This window comes from Phyllobates terribilis, unplaced genomic scaffold, assembly GCF_046119375.1.
Source record: "Phyllobates terribilis strain yellow unplaced genomic scaffold, ASM4611937v1 Scaffold_85__1_contigs__length_6476398, whole genome shotgun sequence".
Classification (NCBI taxonomy): Eukaryota; Metazoa; Chordata; class Amphibia; order Anura; family Dendrobatidae; genus Phyllobates; species Phyllobates terribilis.
Window position 1 is genome coordinate 4,753,206 of NW_027362845.1, and position 16,332 is coordinate 4,769,537.

At 44.3% G+C, this 16,332-nt stretch overlaps 1 protein-coding gene across 1 annotated transcript in view; it reads left to right on the forward strand.

The window, feature by feature from the left end:
• LOC141197633 (uncharacterized) overlaps positions 1 to 15,292 on the forward strand; it is a 60,522-nt gene extending 45,230 nt beyond the window's left edge. Inside the window, exons 3-9 of the mRNA XM_073662716.1 lie at positions 793 to 928; positions 9,672 to 9,821; positions 9,951 to 10,130; positions 10,214 to 10,337; positions 10,421 to 10,518; positions 10,716 to 10,806; positions 13,787 to 15,292. Of these exons, the coding sequence (XP_073518817.1) occupies positions 793 to 928; positions 9,672 to 9,821; positions 9,951 to 10,130; positions 10,214 to 10,337; positions 10,421 to 10,518; positions 10,716 to 10,806; positions 13,787 to 14,781 (1,774 nt within the window). The 3' untranslated portion in view covers positions 14,782 to 15,292. The remainder of the gene's footprint in view (positions 1 to 792; positions 929 to 9,671; positions 9,822 to 9,950; positions 10,131 to 10,213; positions 10,338 to 10,420; positions 10,519 to 10,715; positions 10,807 to 13,786) is intronic.
• The last annotated feature ends 1,040 nt before the right edge of the window (positions 15,293 to 16,332 follow it).

Sequence of the window (16,332 nt, forward strand, 5' to 3'; positions counted from 1 at the left end):
TAATGCCCCCATTATGCCCCTTATGCAGGATGTATGATGCCCCCACACAGTGTAATACCCCCATTATGCCCCTTATGCAGTATGTATGATGCCCCCATTATGCCCCTTATGCAGGATGTATGATGCCCCCACACATTGTAATACCCCCATTATGTCCGTTATGCAGGATGTATGATGCCCCACACAGTGTAATACCCCCATTATGTCCCTTATGCAGGATGTATGATGCCCCTACACAGTGTAATGCCCCCATTATGCCCCTAATGCAGGATTTATGATGCCCCCACACAGTGTAATGCCCCCATTATGCCCCTTATGCAGTATGTATGATGCCCCCACACAGTGTAATACCCCCGTTATGCCCCTTATGCAGTATGTATGATGCCCCCACACAGTGAAATGCCCCCATTATGCCCCTTAAGCAGTATGTATGATGCCCACACACAGTGCAATGCCCCCATTATGCCCCTTATGCAGGATGTATGATGCCCCCACACAGTATAATGTTCCCATAGTATTGACTGAGGTCCTGCAGTTGGAATAATCCCTCCGGACAGTGGTTTTCCCTTTGCCTGCTCCCCTACATGTAGACCCTCGAGCATGTATACAGGCATGTAGGGGAGCAGGCCTTACTAGACATCGAGGCTTTGTACAGTAATATACCACATGAGGATGGTATCAGAGGAGTAAGACATTTCTTGAAATCGAGATCAGTAGAGTGTAGCAGACATAATGACTTCACGGAGGATCTTCTAAAATTCATTCTTACTCATAACTTGTTTCTTTTGACAGGAAGTTCTTCCACCAGCTCAGGGGTACTGCGATGGAGAGCCCCTGTACCTCCTTGTATGCTAACCTATTCCTGGGCTGGTGGGAGGAAACCACAATATTCAGGGATGATCATAAGTGGTGGCATCCATATATTGGGGTATGGTACAGATATATTGACACTTTTTTTTATCATCAGGTCAGAGACGAGTGAAGAATTTCTTGAATTTGTTAGGGAACTCAATATCCATAGAGTGGGCCTGAGATTTACATTGGAGTTTAATTATTACCAGTTGCCTTTCCTGGATGTACCAATCAAGAAAGAACGAGATGGGACCCTGGGGACACTCCAATACCATAAACCTACAAGCACTAATAAACTATTGAAGTAGGATAGTTACCACCCCATCTTCCTAAAAAAAAAAAAAAAAGCAATATCCAAGTGCCAATGTTTACAGTTGAGAAGAAACTGCTCTAATGTCAAAGATATTAATATACAGGCAATAAACATGAACACCAGATTCAAGGAAAAAGGTACCCACAGTACATTTTGGATTCCACACGATTGTTTGCAGAAAAACAGGAGCGACAGACACTCCTCCATACCTAACCAAAACACCAAGAAAAAGATTGAATAACACGAGTAATAGGAACTTGTGACAATCAGTGACCTTATCTTTAATATCCTCAGAAAACACTAGTATGTACTTGTGGCCGACCCGGACCTGAGGGTGCTGTGGGATCTACTCCCACAATAACTTTCAGAAAGGGTTGGTCAATTAGGGACCGTTTAGTGCATAGTTTCTACAAAAACCTGCACTCAAGGGGACTTGGCTGGATAGAAGAGTCTTTTGTTTCTTTAGATGTGTGAAAGTTGTACATGTTATTGGTTGACACCATGTAAATCTTTGTCGAGTTCCTCCACCGGTAAAACCTTTTTCCAGAGGGATTATTCCAATTGTAAAACTTCAGGACTTGTATATGTGGCCACATGCACCTGCCCCCTAGATTATATATGCACGACCAAGAGGGAATCTATATGGCGGGTGGAGGAGCATTTGGGCGAAATACGCCATGGTCAGGACACCCCATTAGTGAGAAACGTGAACAGTGTACACTGAGGTGAAACCGGAGACCTCTCCTTTTGTGTCATTCAGGTGGTTAATCCCAATGTGAAAGGAGGTGATCTCAATAGATGTATCCTCAAAAAGGAAATTGAGTGGATTTCCAAACTGGATTCAGGAACCCCTAAGGGACTGAATGAGCAGATTTCCTGTGCCTGTTTTGTGTGAATACAGCCCCATTCTGGATTACATTTTTGGTTTTATACTCTACCCATTGCTACTCAGTTCCCTGTGAATGAGGTTCACATATTTTACTTCATCAAGATATCTGAGCTTCTATATCAGAATTATTTCTTATCAGTTATATCCCACATACTATTTAGTAATACACAAGGATCACTACACTTGTTAATCTCTAATTATGCAATAGGGGTCAAATATGACCATTTAGGAATATACTGTGGGCCACCATCCCATATTTTTTGTAGTGATAAAGTAGATCTACATGCCTGTTGCATGATGGGAGGATGTGCAATACTTGTTTTTAGTCTCCCATGACACTGATCTCAGAGAGAGGATTTTTCTGTTGGTGGAATGCAATCCAATACCATGTGCGCTCTGGCATGGAACGTAGGCATGTGCATTTGTGGACAATGATCCTAGATGTGCTCTGTCGTGGAATGATAACTACGGGCATTCGCAGTCACAGGTATGAGTGGCGCGGCGGCAATCAGTTTATCTGGCATTTCAGTGTAAAGCACGTCACTTCCAGACATGCACACTAGGTGATGGACATTATCGGAACTCTAGTTCATGAGAAGTAGCGTAGGTGCAGTACATTATTGTAGACAGACTCCATTCTGTATATCCTGTGACAATTCACCTCTAGGAATGGGAATGGGCCTCCTAGTCTGGGAGGGGTTTTGGATGAAGTGGGATATTTAAACATGGACACCTGGCTATTAGGCACACTATGCTGAACATCATGAATTATCACTGTATCAAGCCTCCTGATGAACCTATTGGGGAAACGCGTTGAGGCGGATTATTGAAACATTCTCTGAGTACCCCATACCCTTTCCTTTATACATATTGTAGGGGTTTTACTCACTTGGGTGAGACAGGAGGAAAACATGAGGTATGTTCCTTTAAAAGTTCATGTGGGTTTATTGCTTCATAAACCCAGAAGCCAAACAGAAAAGCAAATAGCCTTTAGATCAGGCAAACAAAGTAAATGTCCTTAGCATGTCTCTGCTCAGCCAGGCCTGTGTGGCACACAAGCTGGGGTAGCGTCCAGTGTCCTGGCTTGGTCTGAAGACAAACATACACGCGAGGCCTTCTCCCTCCAAACACACAGACCATGTGCCAAACAACAGCCTCCATTTTATAGGCTGTTAACCACACCCAGAGGTGAGGTAAGTGGGTAACTGGAACCGCCCATTCTCTTTTAGCTACCCGTAACCCGCTCCCAGGTGCACCAAACGATCCTCTTAGTGCTTATGTGCCCTAGAGAAACACTCCGGGTTACATCACAGACACCAGCCATCTCTGTGATAACTCCCATCGACTAGGTGACCATTAGCCACCTTACATACATCCTCCCTCTGCCTTAAGCTGTGGGGCTAGGGACCTTCTACTACCAGACAAGGGATTCTGGAGAGGGCATCGGCTTTACCATGTAGCTTCCCTGCTCTATGTTCTACATGGAAGTGGAAGTCCTGTAGGGCTATAAACCAGCGGGTGACCCTGGCATTTTTCCCTTTGTTTCCCTTATCCATCTGAGTGGGGCATAGTTGGATACTAATTTAAATTTTCGACCTAACAGATAGTACCGTAAGGTGTCCACTGCCCACTTTATGGCCAAGCACTCCTACTCTATGACTGAATAATTTTTCTCGCAGGAGGACAGCTTTCTACTCAGGTAGAGGACAGGGTGCTCCTCCCTGTGTATCTCCTGGGAAAGGACTGCTCCTAAACCGACATCTGAGGCATCTGTTGGAGTATAAACTCCTTCTTGAAGTCTGGGGCAACCAGGACCGGTTGACTACACAGAGCCAGTTTCATTTCTTGAAAGGCCGTCTCCGCCTCTGCAGTCCACTTGGCCATGGCTGATTTTGTCCCTTTAAAGGAGGTCAGTCAGGGGTGCGGCCATCATGGCGAAGTTTTGGATGAATTTTCTGTAGTATCCCACGATTCCCAGGAAGGGTCTGACTTGCTTTTTCTACAGCGGTCCACTTTAGTAATTTGGGGTTTTATCTTGCCTCTACCCACTACATATCCGAGGTACTTGGCTTCTTATTTCCCCATGGCACATTTCTTCAGGTTTATTGAAAACCCTGCCTTCCTCAGAGCATCAAACACAGCCTGGACTTCTTCCAGATGACTCTCCAGGTCTGGTCTAAAGATAATAATATCGTCCAGGTATGCTGCGGCATATTTCTTATGGGATGCAAGGATGCGATACATCGGTCTCTGGAAGGTTGCAGTGACCCCCTGCAGTCCTAACTGCATCTGGATATACTGGAAGCATCCGTCCGGCATAGAAAACGCAGTCTTCTCTTTGGCTCCCTTTGCCATGGGGATCTGCCAATATCCCTTCGTCAGATCCAAGGTGGTTATTTACCTTGCTGGCCCAAGCCTCTCGATCAGCTCATTGACGCATGGCATGGGATATGCGTCAAATTTGGAGCCCTCTTTCAACTTCCGATAGTCGTTGCAGAATCTCCACTCGCCATCGGGCTTTGGGACCAAGACGATAGGGCTCGACCAACCGCTCTTGGATTCTTCAATGATACCGAGCTTCAGTATACGAGCCACCTCTTTTGGAGATCAACTCTCGTTGCGCCTCCGGTATCCAATAGGGCTTCAAGTTCACCCGCACATGTGGCTCCGTCAGAATCTCGTGTTCTATGAACCTTGTGCAGCCCGATAATTCCGAGAACAGATCCTGGTTCTTCTGCAGCAACTCCCGACACTGCTGTTTCTCAGCCTTCATTAGCGTTTCCACTATTGCGCCAGCGTCACCTTCTGGCTTGCCCAGCAAGCATGGAGCTTCCACAGCTTCTCTGTCTTGCCATGGCTTGATGAGGTTGATGTGGTATATCTGGTATGGCTTACGTCATCCCTGTTGATGAACCTTGTAGTTCACTTCACCCACTTTTTCCAACACCTCATATGGCCCTTGCCACTTAGCCAAGAACTTACTTTCCACCGTAGGAATTAGCACGAGGACTTGGTCTCCCGGATTGAGTTGCCTCACTTTGGCTGACCAGTTGTAGACTCTGGCATGAACTTCTTGTGCCTGGAGGAGATGTTTTTTTATGATGGGCATCACCTTCGCAATCATCTCCTACATCAGAGCGACGTACTCGATAACGCTCTTGTGGGGCGTGACCTCTGCGTCCCAGGTTTCCTTTGTGACATCCAGGAGACCCCGCGGATGTCGGCCATGCAGGAGTTCGAATGGCGAGAACCCCGTAGGGGCCTGTGGAACCTCTCGGATGGAGAACAGGTATGGTAGGAGACAGTCCCAGTTTCTACCATCCCTTTCTATGACCTTCCTCAGTATACTTTTCAGAGTCTTGTTAAACTGTTCGACAAGGCCATCTGAGGATGGTATACTGAAATCCTCAGTTGGGAGATTTGCAGGACTTTGCATAACTCCCTCATCACCTTACTCATAAAGGGAGTTACCTGGTCGGTGAGTATCTCCCTTTGGTAAGCCTGTTTGGGACAACACGTGGACCAACTTGCAGGCTATACTCTTTGCGGAGGAGTTTCTCAGTGGAATCTTTTTAGGATAGCGTGTGGCATAGTCCAGGATAACCAATATATATTTATGCCCACGAGCAGATTCAACCAGGGGACCGACCAAGTCTATATCAATTCTCTCGAATGGCACTTCAATAATGGGCAAATGGCACGAGGTGACTTCGAAAGTGAGAGGTGGTGGTGGTTAACTGGCACATAGGGCTAGACCTGCAATACTTAAATATTTCACGGGGACATCCGGGACAATAGAACCTCTGCATGATTCATTCCTGTGTTTTTTTACACTTCCAGATGTCCCCCCCCCCCCCCCAAGACATGTGAATGGGCCATGTCCAACAGCTTCCGTCTAAAGGGGCCCGGCACTATTAATTGCTCTACACGCTCCTCCCTCACTTCCGTGACCCGGTACAACAACTCCCCACTCATCATAAAATGGGGAAATCTTGTGTCAGCCCCCGGCTCCTGTGCAACCCCATTTATAACAGTGACATTATTAAAGGCTTTCTTCAGAGTTAGGTCCCTATGCTGGGCAGAGCCAAAATTCCTGCTGGTCACTCCTAACTCCAGAATGGCAGACTCTGTGGGCGCTACCTCCTTATCCTCCACAAGGACACAAAAGGGAAACCTGTCAGACTCTGGATGTGGTGATACCTCATCAAGGTTAACTGGTTTCTTATCTGAGCCAGAAAGCCCGGAACCCTTCCCCCACAGATCCCAAAACAAACAAAATTCCCAGCCTATAATAATAGGGTGCAATAAGTTCTGAATGACACCGACCTCGTGGGACTCAGTACTGTGGGCTGTTTCAATGTCCACTCTGGCCATGGGGTAGTCCTTAGCCTCACCATGAATGCACTGTATGCCAACTTTTTTCCCCGGGATAATTTGGTGAGGAAGGGTTGTCCTCCTAAGGGTCACCAGAATCTCGGAATCTAGCAGTGCCATTAACTCCCGTCCGTTCACCTTCACGTGATATGCTTGTGGCCCCTCACTGGGTGAACAGTTTACACTGCAGGTCAGATAAGCATAATATGAACAACTGCATCCTATGCTGCAATTCATCGGCTCAGGGATCAGGGGACAACGGGCGGCTATATGGCCTGGGCCGCGGCACCTCCAGCAAACAACGTCACCCGTAGGGACTTTGGACCCACAGTATGGAGTGGGCTGCCTTCCCAAGGAATCTTCAACTCCCTGGTATCTCTCGACCTGTCTGACCAGTTCATCCGCATTCTGGGAATCACCCTGGGCAACCAAAGTCTGTATGGGCCTCGGAAGGGAGTGCACAAACCGGTCCATCACCACCCGTCTCTACCATCTGCTCAGGCATAGAGGACTCCAGCTGCAGCCACTTATGGACCAGGTGCAACAGTTCAAATATTTGGGAGCGAGGTGGTTTGTCCCGGTGATACTCCCAGCACTGAACCCGCTGTGCCCTGATAGTCATTGTCACCCCCAAGTGCAAGAGAATCTCAGTTTTTAGCTTGCCATACTCTTTGGCGTCCTGCAAAGCTAAATCATAGTACACCTTCTGGGGCTCTCCCGTCAAGTATGGCGCCAGTACCTCTGCCCACTGCTCTGGCGGAAGTTTCTCCCTCTCAACGACCTTCAATGTCATCCCCAGGGGTCATTTTCTGCAAAGCCCGTCTTACTGCCTTCGGGACGTGGGAGTCATCAGCCGGACCTGGGGTTGGGGCATTCTTCCTGCCCTGGATGGCGGTTGCCAGAAGCTGCATCTGCTGCCGTTGTTCCCGCTGGTGCTGCTGGATCTGCTGTAACAACAGCCTGTTGGTCTCCTGCTGTTGCTACATCTGGCGATGCTTGCTGGCTTGCAACAGACTTCACCCAGGACATGCAATCTTTCCTGTAGCAATCACACATTTCTGCTGGGAATGCTGCCCGCACGTCTAACACCAATTGTAGAGGTTTTACTCACTTGGGTGTGACAGGAGGAAACCGTGAGGCAAGTTCCTATAAAAGTTCATGTTGGTTTATTGCTTCATAAACCCAGAAGCCAAACAGAAAAGCAAATAGCCTTTAGATCAGGCAAACAAAGTAAATGTCCTTAGCAGGTCTCTGCTCAGTCAGGCCTGTGTGGCACACAAGCTGGAGTAGCGTCCAGTGTCCTGGTTTGGTCGGAAGACAAACATACACAGGAGGTCTTCTGCCTCCAAACACACAGACCATGTGCCAAACAGCAGCTTCCATTTTATACGCTGTTAACCACACCCAGAGGTGAGGTATATGGGTAGCTGTACCCACCCATTCAATCCTAGCTACCCGTAACCCGGCTCCCAGGTGCACCAAACGATCATCTTAGTGCTTATGTGTCCTAGAGAAACACTCCAGGTTACATCACAGAGACCAGACATCTCTGTGACACATACCTCCCATCGACTACGCGACCATTAGCCACTTTACAATACCTTGATACATATCTGGTTTTATGACTTCCCCCACGGCTGATAAAAGGGACCCTCTGGGACTTATCTGACCTCTAATATGGACATACAGGTGATAGAAATGTGAATCTATACATCTATGCCTCATATTAGAGGTCTGTTTGTTGTAAAATGGCTTTTTATTCAGTGAAGATTCCAATGCTTGCTGGCCAGGGGATGGGAAGAAATCCCCGCCTACTGTGTTGATTAAAATATTTCCCCACTTTCCTGCATGTCACAGTGCCCTGTGACGTTCAGTCGCCATGTCCAGATCCCGCGCCTGCGCGCTTTTTGCGGTAGTGACCCACTTGTACTGTGTACTATGCAGCCATAGTACTGCAGAGATCTTAAGCCAAGGCGCCGGGAATTCACCGTGACTCACCGGCACCTGCGCACAAGATCCCTGCAGTACTATGACTGCATAGTACACAGTACAGCTGCACCTTCCGTAAAAAGTGAAGTGCGCGGGACCTGGACATGCTAACTGCACGTCACAGGGCACTTCTTCCCATCCACCGGCCCGCAAACATCGGAATCTTCACTGAATAAAAAGCCATTTCACAGCAAACAGACCTCTAATATGAGGCATACTGGTAAGTATAGATTCACATTTCTATCACCTGTATCCCCATATTAGAGGTTAGATAAGTCCCAGCGGGTGACAGGTTCCCTTTAATCAGCCATGGGGTAGTCGGTAGAGTGGATTCCCTTTAATAAATACTCACTAAGCCCCATTCTTCGTGCAGATACTAATGAATCCAGGACCTATGAGATTTTTAACACATGATAGTTGGATAGATAGAGGCGTACCATTCATAGTAGCAGCTCACACGGCCACTATGGTGTCCATGAAAAAACACAGAATTTGAGCTTGGTTTTAGTTGGTATCCATGCAGCACATAAATGCATGTTTACTAGGGCCATTAATCAGAAAAAAAACCTATAAGAAGAAAAATGGTCATAAACCCTGCTGTAAATAAATAAATTAAAAGCAAAAGTGCATTTAAATAAAATGGGGTCCTTAGCAACACTGTTTTTGATCAAAAATAACATGAAAGCTATCCCACCATGGCAAGGTGAACCCATTTGGGATAGGCCTGCTATGTATAATAAAAACCTTACCATGTGTCTGCCTCAAACTTCTGTGTGTGAATCAGACATGAGATCTAACGTGATAGAAAATTACAGTCCGGGAAAGACGGGAAACATTCATATAGACGACAGGCGGAGATGTGGTCAGTGAAACACTCTGGCTAAATATGTTTCTAGTGCTGTAGTAGAAGATGAAGATGTCGTCCTCATCATGAAATAGTTATTTCTCATATTACTTGTACTGAATATCTCCTGCAGTATTGCTAATGCCGATTGCAATGTTGGTAAATGAGGCGAGAATTAGCTTTATGGAAGATGAGTCTTTGAGAAATGTGTTCAGCTACAGACTCCAAGAAAGAAACCGCTTGCTGTCTGTGGCTTAAAATATATAGGTTTTATTAGTATATGTAAAGAAGAAAACTAAATACTGTAAAATAATAAATCTCCTCATATGTTTCCCCTTATTATCTCCAGTAATTGTATTATTACACAGGATTTTTATGATGTTACATTGGCTCATCATCTTCTCATTCAGGTCTTTACAATATCAGATCCTCTCAGTGAAGATCTTCTATTTAAGAGAATTTTCCTTATGGACCCATCAAAGATGGATATGGACAGAGACAAGATGGCGGAGAGGATATTACACCTCACCCTAGAGATCCTCTTCCGGCTTACTGGAGAGGTGAGAGATTCTGATGACGTCACATTACATCATTCTTATCTATGGGAATAACAGATGGCCAGAACTGGAGAGGTGAGGACTCTGGAAATGTCTGTAGTGAGATTTATTAATGTGTCTCTCCATAACCAGGATTACACATTAGTAAAGAAGACCTCTAGTGAGCGCTGTCAGGACCCTGTGTCTGAGGGATGGGAAAGACCCCTGAGCCCAATCACAGGGCCTCCATCTCACCCCTTGATACATGAGGACATCAATGACCAGAAGATTCTAGAACTCGCCTACAAGATGATCGAGCTGCTGACTGGAGAGGTGACACTGCTGGGAATACTGGGACATTATACAGTAACACTATGAAAGGATCGGGGGGATGACTGTATCATTGTATGTGTCAGGTTCCTATAAGGTGTCAGGATGTCGCTGTCTATTTCTCCATGGAGGAGTGGGAGTATTTAGAAGGACACAAAGATCTGTACAGGGACGTCATGTTGGAGGTTCCCCAACCCCTCACATCACCAGGTAATAGACAGGACTAAATACACACGGCCCATAATTATCTGTATGTAAAGAATGAATTCTGTTCCTGTATGTGTTTCCTCCAGATATATCCAGTAAGAGGACAACACCAGAGAGATGTCCCCGTCCTCTTCTTCCACATGACTGTAAAGAAGAAGATCCCAATGTTCCTCAGGATCATCAGGTAGATGGAGAGAAGATGTCATGAGATCTCACCTATGATGTGTAGACTGCTGTGATGGTCTTGTGTTCGGTGGTGATTTATCCACCAGTATTATATGTTTTATACTTGTGTAATGAGAACGGTGGAGATGGCAGGATTAAATCTGATCTTAGATATAACGTCTCATCTGTTTGTGACTTTTACAATATTTGTTTCAGGGTGAAGATCTGACCCATATTAATACTACAGAGACATATGTGAGGGGTGATGAGCGGTGTAAAGAGGAGATTTCTGCATATGACTACCCAGGTGAGTAGTGACCACTAAATGCAGAGAAGTCACAGATTCTTCTCAGTCACCGGCTGTGGCTGCTTTATCAGTGGTGTAGTCCGGCCGTATCACAATCGTGTGATCACCATTTTGCAACTAGACCAAAACATTCTCCATCCAAAACTGTTCAAATGATTTTGGGCCTTGAAAGCCCTTTTCTACATAACTTACAACCTGGAGGATCCACCTGCCCCCTGGAATTGGGAGACGCTGACCGTGACCTGCCCAGGTCTGTAAACTACAAAGCCTAATGACAGCGTACGTAGAATGTGCTGACAAGTTAGAAAATCACTTGAAGAAAAATATAATGATGGGTCTGTAAGAGAAAGCGGAGGGTAATGATGCTGTCGGCTTCCTAGAACCCTGATATCTTATTGGATGAATCTACCTTCTCTCCCTTCTGTGCTGCTGAATGTCCTCATATGGTCCCTACAAGACCAGGTCCAGTCTTTCTGGCCAAACTTTATTTTTATGATCTACAACATTAAATGTGCAGTGAGGCCAAGTGTGAATTTCTGTACAATAACAACAGAGTTTCCCTTTATTCTGACTTTTCAATTTCTTTTAAAACCGATTAACTTCAAACAGGATTGTGATAAACTAAACAAAAAAAAAAACATTACACCTGTGCCATGATATATCTCTAAGCTAAATTTAAGACACCTCAGCTCTGCACTATTATAATAAGTTCTCTTTGAATGTCTAATATTTCTTCTTGAAACTCATCTGACAGAAAATATTGTCCCTTAAGATAGTTTAGATGCCAAGAGCCACCGAGCCCCATACTCTAATTACCACAGGGAGGTTTCACCACTAGTTACTCACTACTTACTGATGGAGAATGTTGAGTTTGATGTGTTATTGTCTATACTCACAGTTTTGACTACATTAGTTGGTTCCCAAAATACTCTGATTTAACCCCTTCCTGCAGCCAGTTTTGTGTTCCTATCAGGGCCCATTTTTCAAATCTGACATGTGCCACTTTATGCGGTAATAACTTTGTGAAGAATTCCAAAGGATAATAGGAAACAAATGGACCTTACAAATTATATTCCAACTTCTCTTGAATCCGACGATACCCTATATACGGTTGTACACTACTGTCTGGGCACATGGCAGGTTGAGAAGGGGAGGAGCGACACTTAGCTAATAGATTGCAGACACAATGTATTGGGGGCGCTGTTCGTGGTCACCTGGCAGCTCAAAAGATGGCCAACACGAACAGGCTTGGCGCTATCTACTCCATTTTCCAGATCCCAGGGTTTGCCTTGCTCATCACACTTTAACCCCTCTACATGGATTTGGACTTATCTTGGGCCACAGTGTTACCTGCTATTCTGTGATGTGAGATGGCAAGAAGAATAGTGGGGTAGCCAGATCAGAACATGGAGGTCAGAGAAAATACAAAATCACACGAGTAGTCAGTAAACGGGCCGAGGTCACAACAGGAAACAAATACACAAGCCGGGAGCTGAGCACAGAGGACTGACCCAGAGGAGAACAAGGCTGGATCTGGCAGCTTCCGGCAATATGCTTCCAGCTTTAGTAGGGTGCGGTGCTTTCCAGTTGGCTGAAGCAGAGAGCAGATTACTCCAGCTGGACAGCACACACACCCATACTGCCAGACTGGATAGTACTACTGGTCCCAGGCACCCTAATCTTAGTGGCTGGACAGAGCCTGTGCCACCCAGAGCTTCTGGTTCTGACGTCTCCTCCATCACCAGCTCCTCCTGCAGAATGAATAAGGCGGCTCCTGGTGACAGAAGCAGACGTTGCAGGAGCAGATCCCAGAGGAGATGGGACACACCATTTGCACAAACCCTAATGTGACCAAATTGCAGAAAGCCAGAGCAGTAGAAATCCCCATAAAGTGACACCATTTTGGAAATTATAACCCTCAGTGAAATAATCTATAGGAGTAGTGACTATTTTGACTCCACAGGCACTTTCCGGAAATTAGCACACACATTACCCAACACATAGTGCCCAGATTGTGTTCCAGGAGACACACACCATAAATTAAGTGGGTTCTTCTCACTATAGTAATGCCGAATACATGGAGGCTAAATGTGGTTTGGGCGCAGAAGCGAGGGGGAGATCTGACTTTGGGAGAGCGGATATTGCTGGATTGGTTTATGGAAGCCATGTTGATTCTCAAGAGCCTTTGAGCCACTAATAATGTGGAAACCTCTGGTTTTCCATTGACAGATGATGGACCTGAGTGGGGACTTGTTTTTTGTGAGATGAGTAGAAGTTTTTATTGATATTATTTTTGCCTACATAACATTGTTTGGTGGCTTTTTATTCCATATTTGGGAGGCAGAATGAATAAACAGTTGAACACTACGATCCACTGGTTCATCCTATGAGGTTTTCTAGTAGACTGTGAACTGTTATTGTCTTGGTGAATAATGACGGCTAACATAGGGCAAACTTTAAAAAAAATCACAGAAAAAGATACAGCCTTACTAACATCAAATCATATAACAAATGCACTAGCAGGATGCCGCAGACCCCCACGATAAAGGGGGGGGCAGCGCAGGTGCAAAATACTGATGGAGCAACCACTCATAATCGTACCAATTCATGGAGGGGGTGGTTGCCTAGTATTAAAGATGCACACAGATGAAGCTTGCATAGGACGCCAGTCACACAGGTAGGTGTGATGCCCAGTGTCTGGCTTAGCCTAATGATGCCCATACTATTAGATCAGGAGGGCTGCCTAGCACTATATAAGTGCACCCCACATGGACAGACACCCCTGTACACCCAACCAACACTAAAATGCTAATGCATTTGTTATCTGATTTGGTGTTGGTAAGGCTGATTTTTCTGTGATGTTTTCTTGGTAAATAATGATACTTTACATAAAGTGCATTTTTACGGAGAGTTTAAGTAAAAATGTTCAACAATATAAATTTTGTTATTCATAACTAATAATTGGTTTTATTCTTGGCAGATGACTGTACCAGGAGATCAGAGGGACAGCTGACACCTTCAATTTTTAAATCAGATGATCTTGAGATCACACAAGATACAATTGAAGTGAATGACATTACTCCAAATATACCATCATCCCTTCACAGCAAAGATCTGTCATCTGATTCATTACAGACTACTAAGGAAAGTCAAAGTCACAAAATAAGCATTAAAAAACAAATTGTTCCTAAAGCAAAGAAGCCATTTTCATGTTCAGAATATGGAAATAGTTTTTCCCTCGAAAAGTCTTTTTTTAAACATCAAAGCATTCACACAGCGGAGAATAGATTTTTTTGTTTCAAGTGTGGGAAATTTTTTAACCAGAAATCGGATCTTGTTAATCACCAGAGAAGTCACACAGGGGAGAAGCCTTTTTCTTGTTCAGAATGTGGAAAATGTTTTGCAGAGAAATCAATTTTAATCAGACATCAGAGAACTCACACAGGGGAGAAGCCTTTTTCCTGTTCAGAATGTGGGAAATATTTTAGCCGAAACTCAGGTTTGCTTAAGCACAAGAGAATTCACACAGGGGAGAAGCCTTTTTCTTGTTCAGAATGTGGGAAATATTTTAACCAGAAATCATATTTGGTTAATCACCAGAGAACTCACACAGGGGAAAAGCCTTTTTGCTGTTTAGAATGTGGGAAATGTTTTAACCAGAAATCAAATTTGGTTAATCACCAGAAAACTCACACAGGGGAGAAGCCTTTTTCCTGTTCAGAATGTGGGAAATGTTTCATCCAGAAATCAGATATGGTTAAGCACAAGAGAACTCACACAGGGGAGAAGCCTTTTACCTGTTTAGAATGTGGGAAATGTTTTAGCGATAAATCAGATTTTATTAAGCACCAAAGAACTCACACAGGGGAGAAGCCTTTTTCCTGTTCAGAATGTGGGAAATGTTTTGTGAAGAAATCATCACTTCTTAGTCACCAAAGTATTCACACAGACGAGAAGCCATTTTCATGTTCTTAATGTGGGAAATGGTTTACACGGAAATCAACTCTTAAAGGGAAGGTGCCGCATTTTTACATTATGTAAAATAAATTAAAATGTTAAATTCCTTAATGTTATAACATATTTTCAAGTGCCCAGTATTTATAGTTTATTTTTTATTAATTTGTTTTGCAGCTACTGGGGGCTGCCATCTTGCTTTTCAGGAGTGTAAGAGTTACTACGTTACTACCTCTTGAAGCTCATCAAGAGAATGCCAAGATTGTGCAATGCAGTCATCAAAGCAAAAGCTGGCTACTTTGAAGAACCTAGAATGTAAGACATATTTCAGTTGTTTCACACTTTTTTGTTAAGTATATAATTCCACATGTGTTAATTCATAGTTTTGATGCCTTCAGTGTGAATGTACAATTTTCATAGTCATGAAAATACAGAAAAATCTTTAAGTGAGAAGGTGTGTCCAAATGTTTGGTCTGTACTGTACATTTTTTCAATGTAAAAGAGGCCATTGTGAGGAAAGCAGAGGAGTTGGGTCCTGGTGATTTAAATGGAAACGCATATAATTGCTCACATATCTATCCTGAATGACACTTGCTAAAAGAAGGGTATTGAAACCACTACTTGATGCCATCCGGGAAAATGGCCTGATGTACTCCTGGGGGTACCCATTCTGGCTGTATATTTTCAAAGATCCAAGCAACATGAGAACTATTTGTGATGCCCTGGACATTCCATATACCTGACTGCCCACCTGCTCCACCATTGCCACAGAGAGTTCCAGCACGTCACAGAAGGCGTTCAATGGATCAGGAACTTGATGGTGATGCAGCCAGATGGGAAAGGAACCTGCCAATCATATGAGCTCCTGAAATTAATCTGGTCTTCCCTGATGAGAGACAGTTTGCAGATGCTTACTTATTTCTTTAAGCATGTAATTAGATATATCTAAATAGAGCATTAGGTGCCACTCTTCCACTATATAGAATGTCTAAGTTCATATAAGATCTTAGACTGGCATATAAGTTGAGTTCACGTGATACTACTGTAATATCAGGCTGTATTACTTTACTCGCTATATATTCCATGGTTCCACCTAATAGGAATCCTAGAACTGAACGTTTGACTTACGCCTGTAAAGACAACCCCCAGTTAGGGACTTGCATTGGGATCTGCTTGTTTCGCAATTTCCTACTGTTTTGATATATTTATAATCTATACTTCTTAGACACTGAGCGGTAGACGTTACTATCTACCGTCTACACTTCATCTTTTCCCTTAACCTTTCTCTCTTCCATTCCCCCTTTTTTTCATATAATATGGCACAACTCAAAACTTGCTCATTAAATGTCAGAGGACTTAATGTTCCAGAGAAAGGAGCTCAAGTGTTTTATCATAGGCATAAACAGCACGTACATTTTCTCTTTCTTCAGGAGTCACACTTTAGAGGCGATCATATACTGTACCTCAGTTTACTAATAGATATTATTCATCTTGGCGTCCCAGGAGAGGAGGGATGTGTTTGTTAAGATCTCCATCTACTCCAAAATTTTGACTTTGTGACCAAATTGTGAC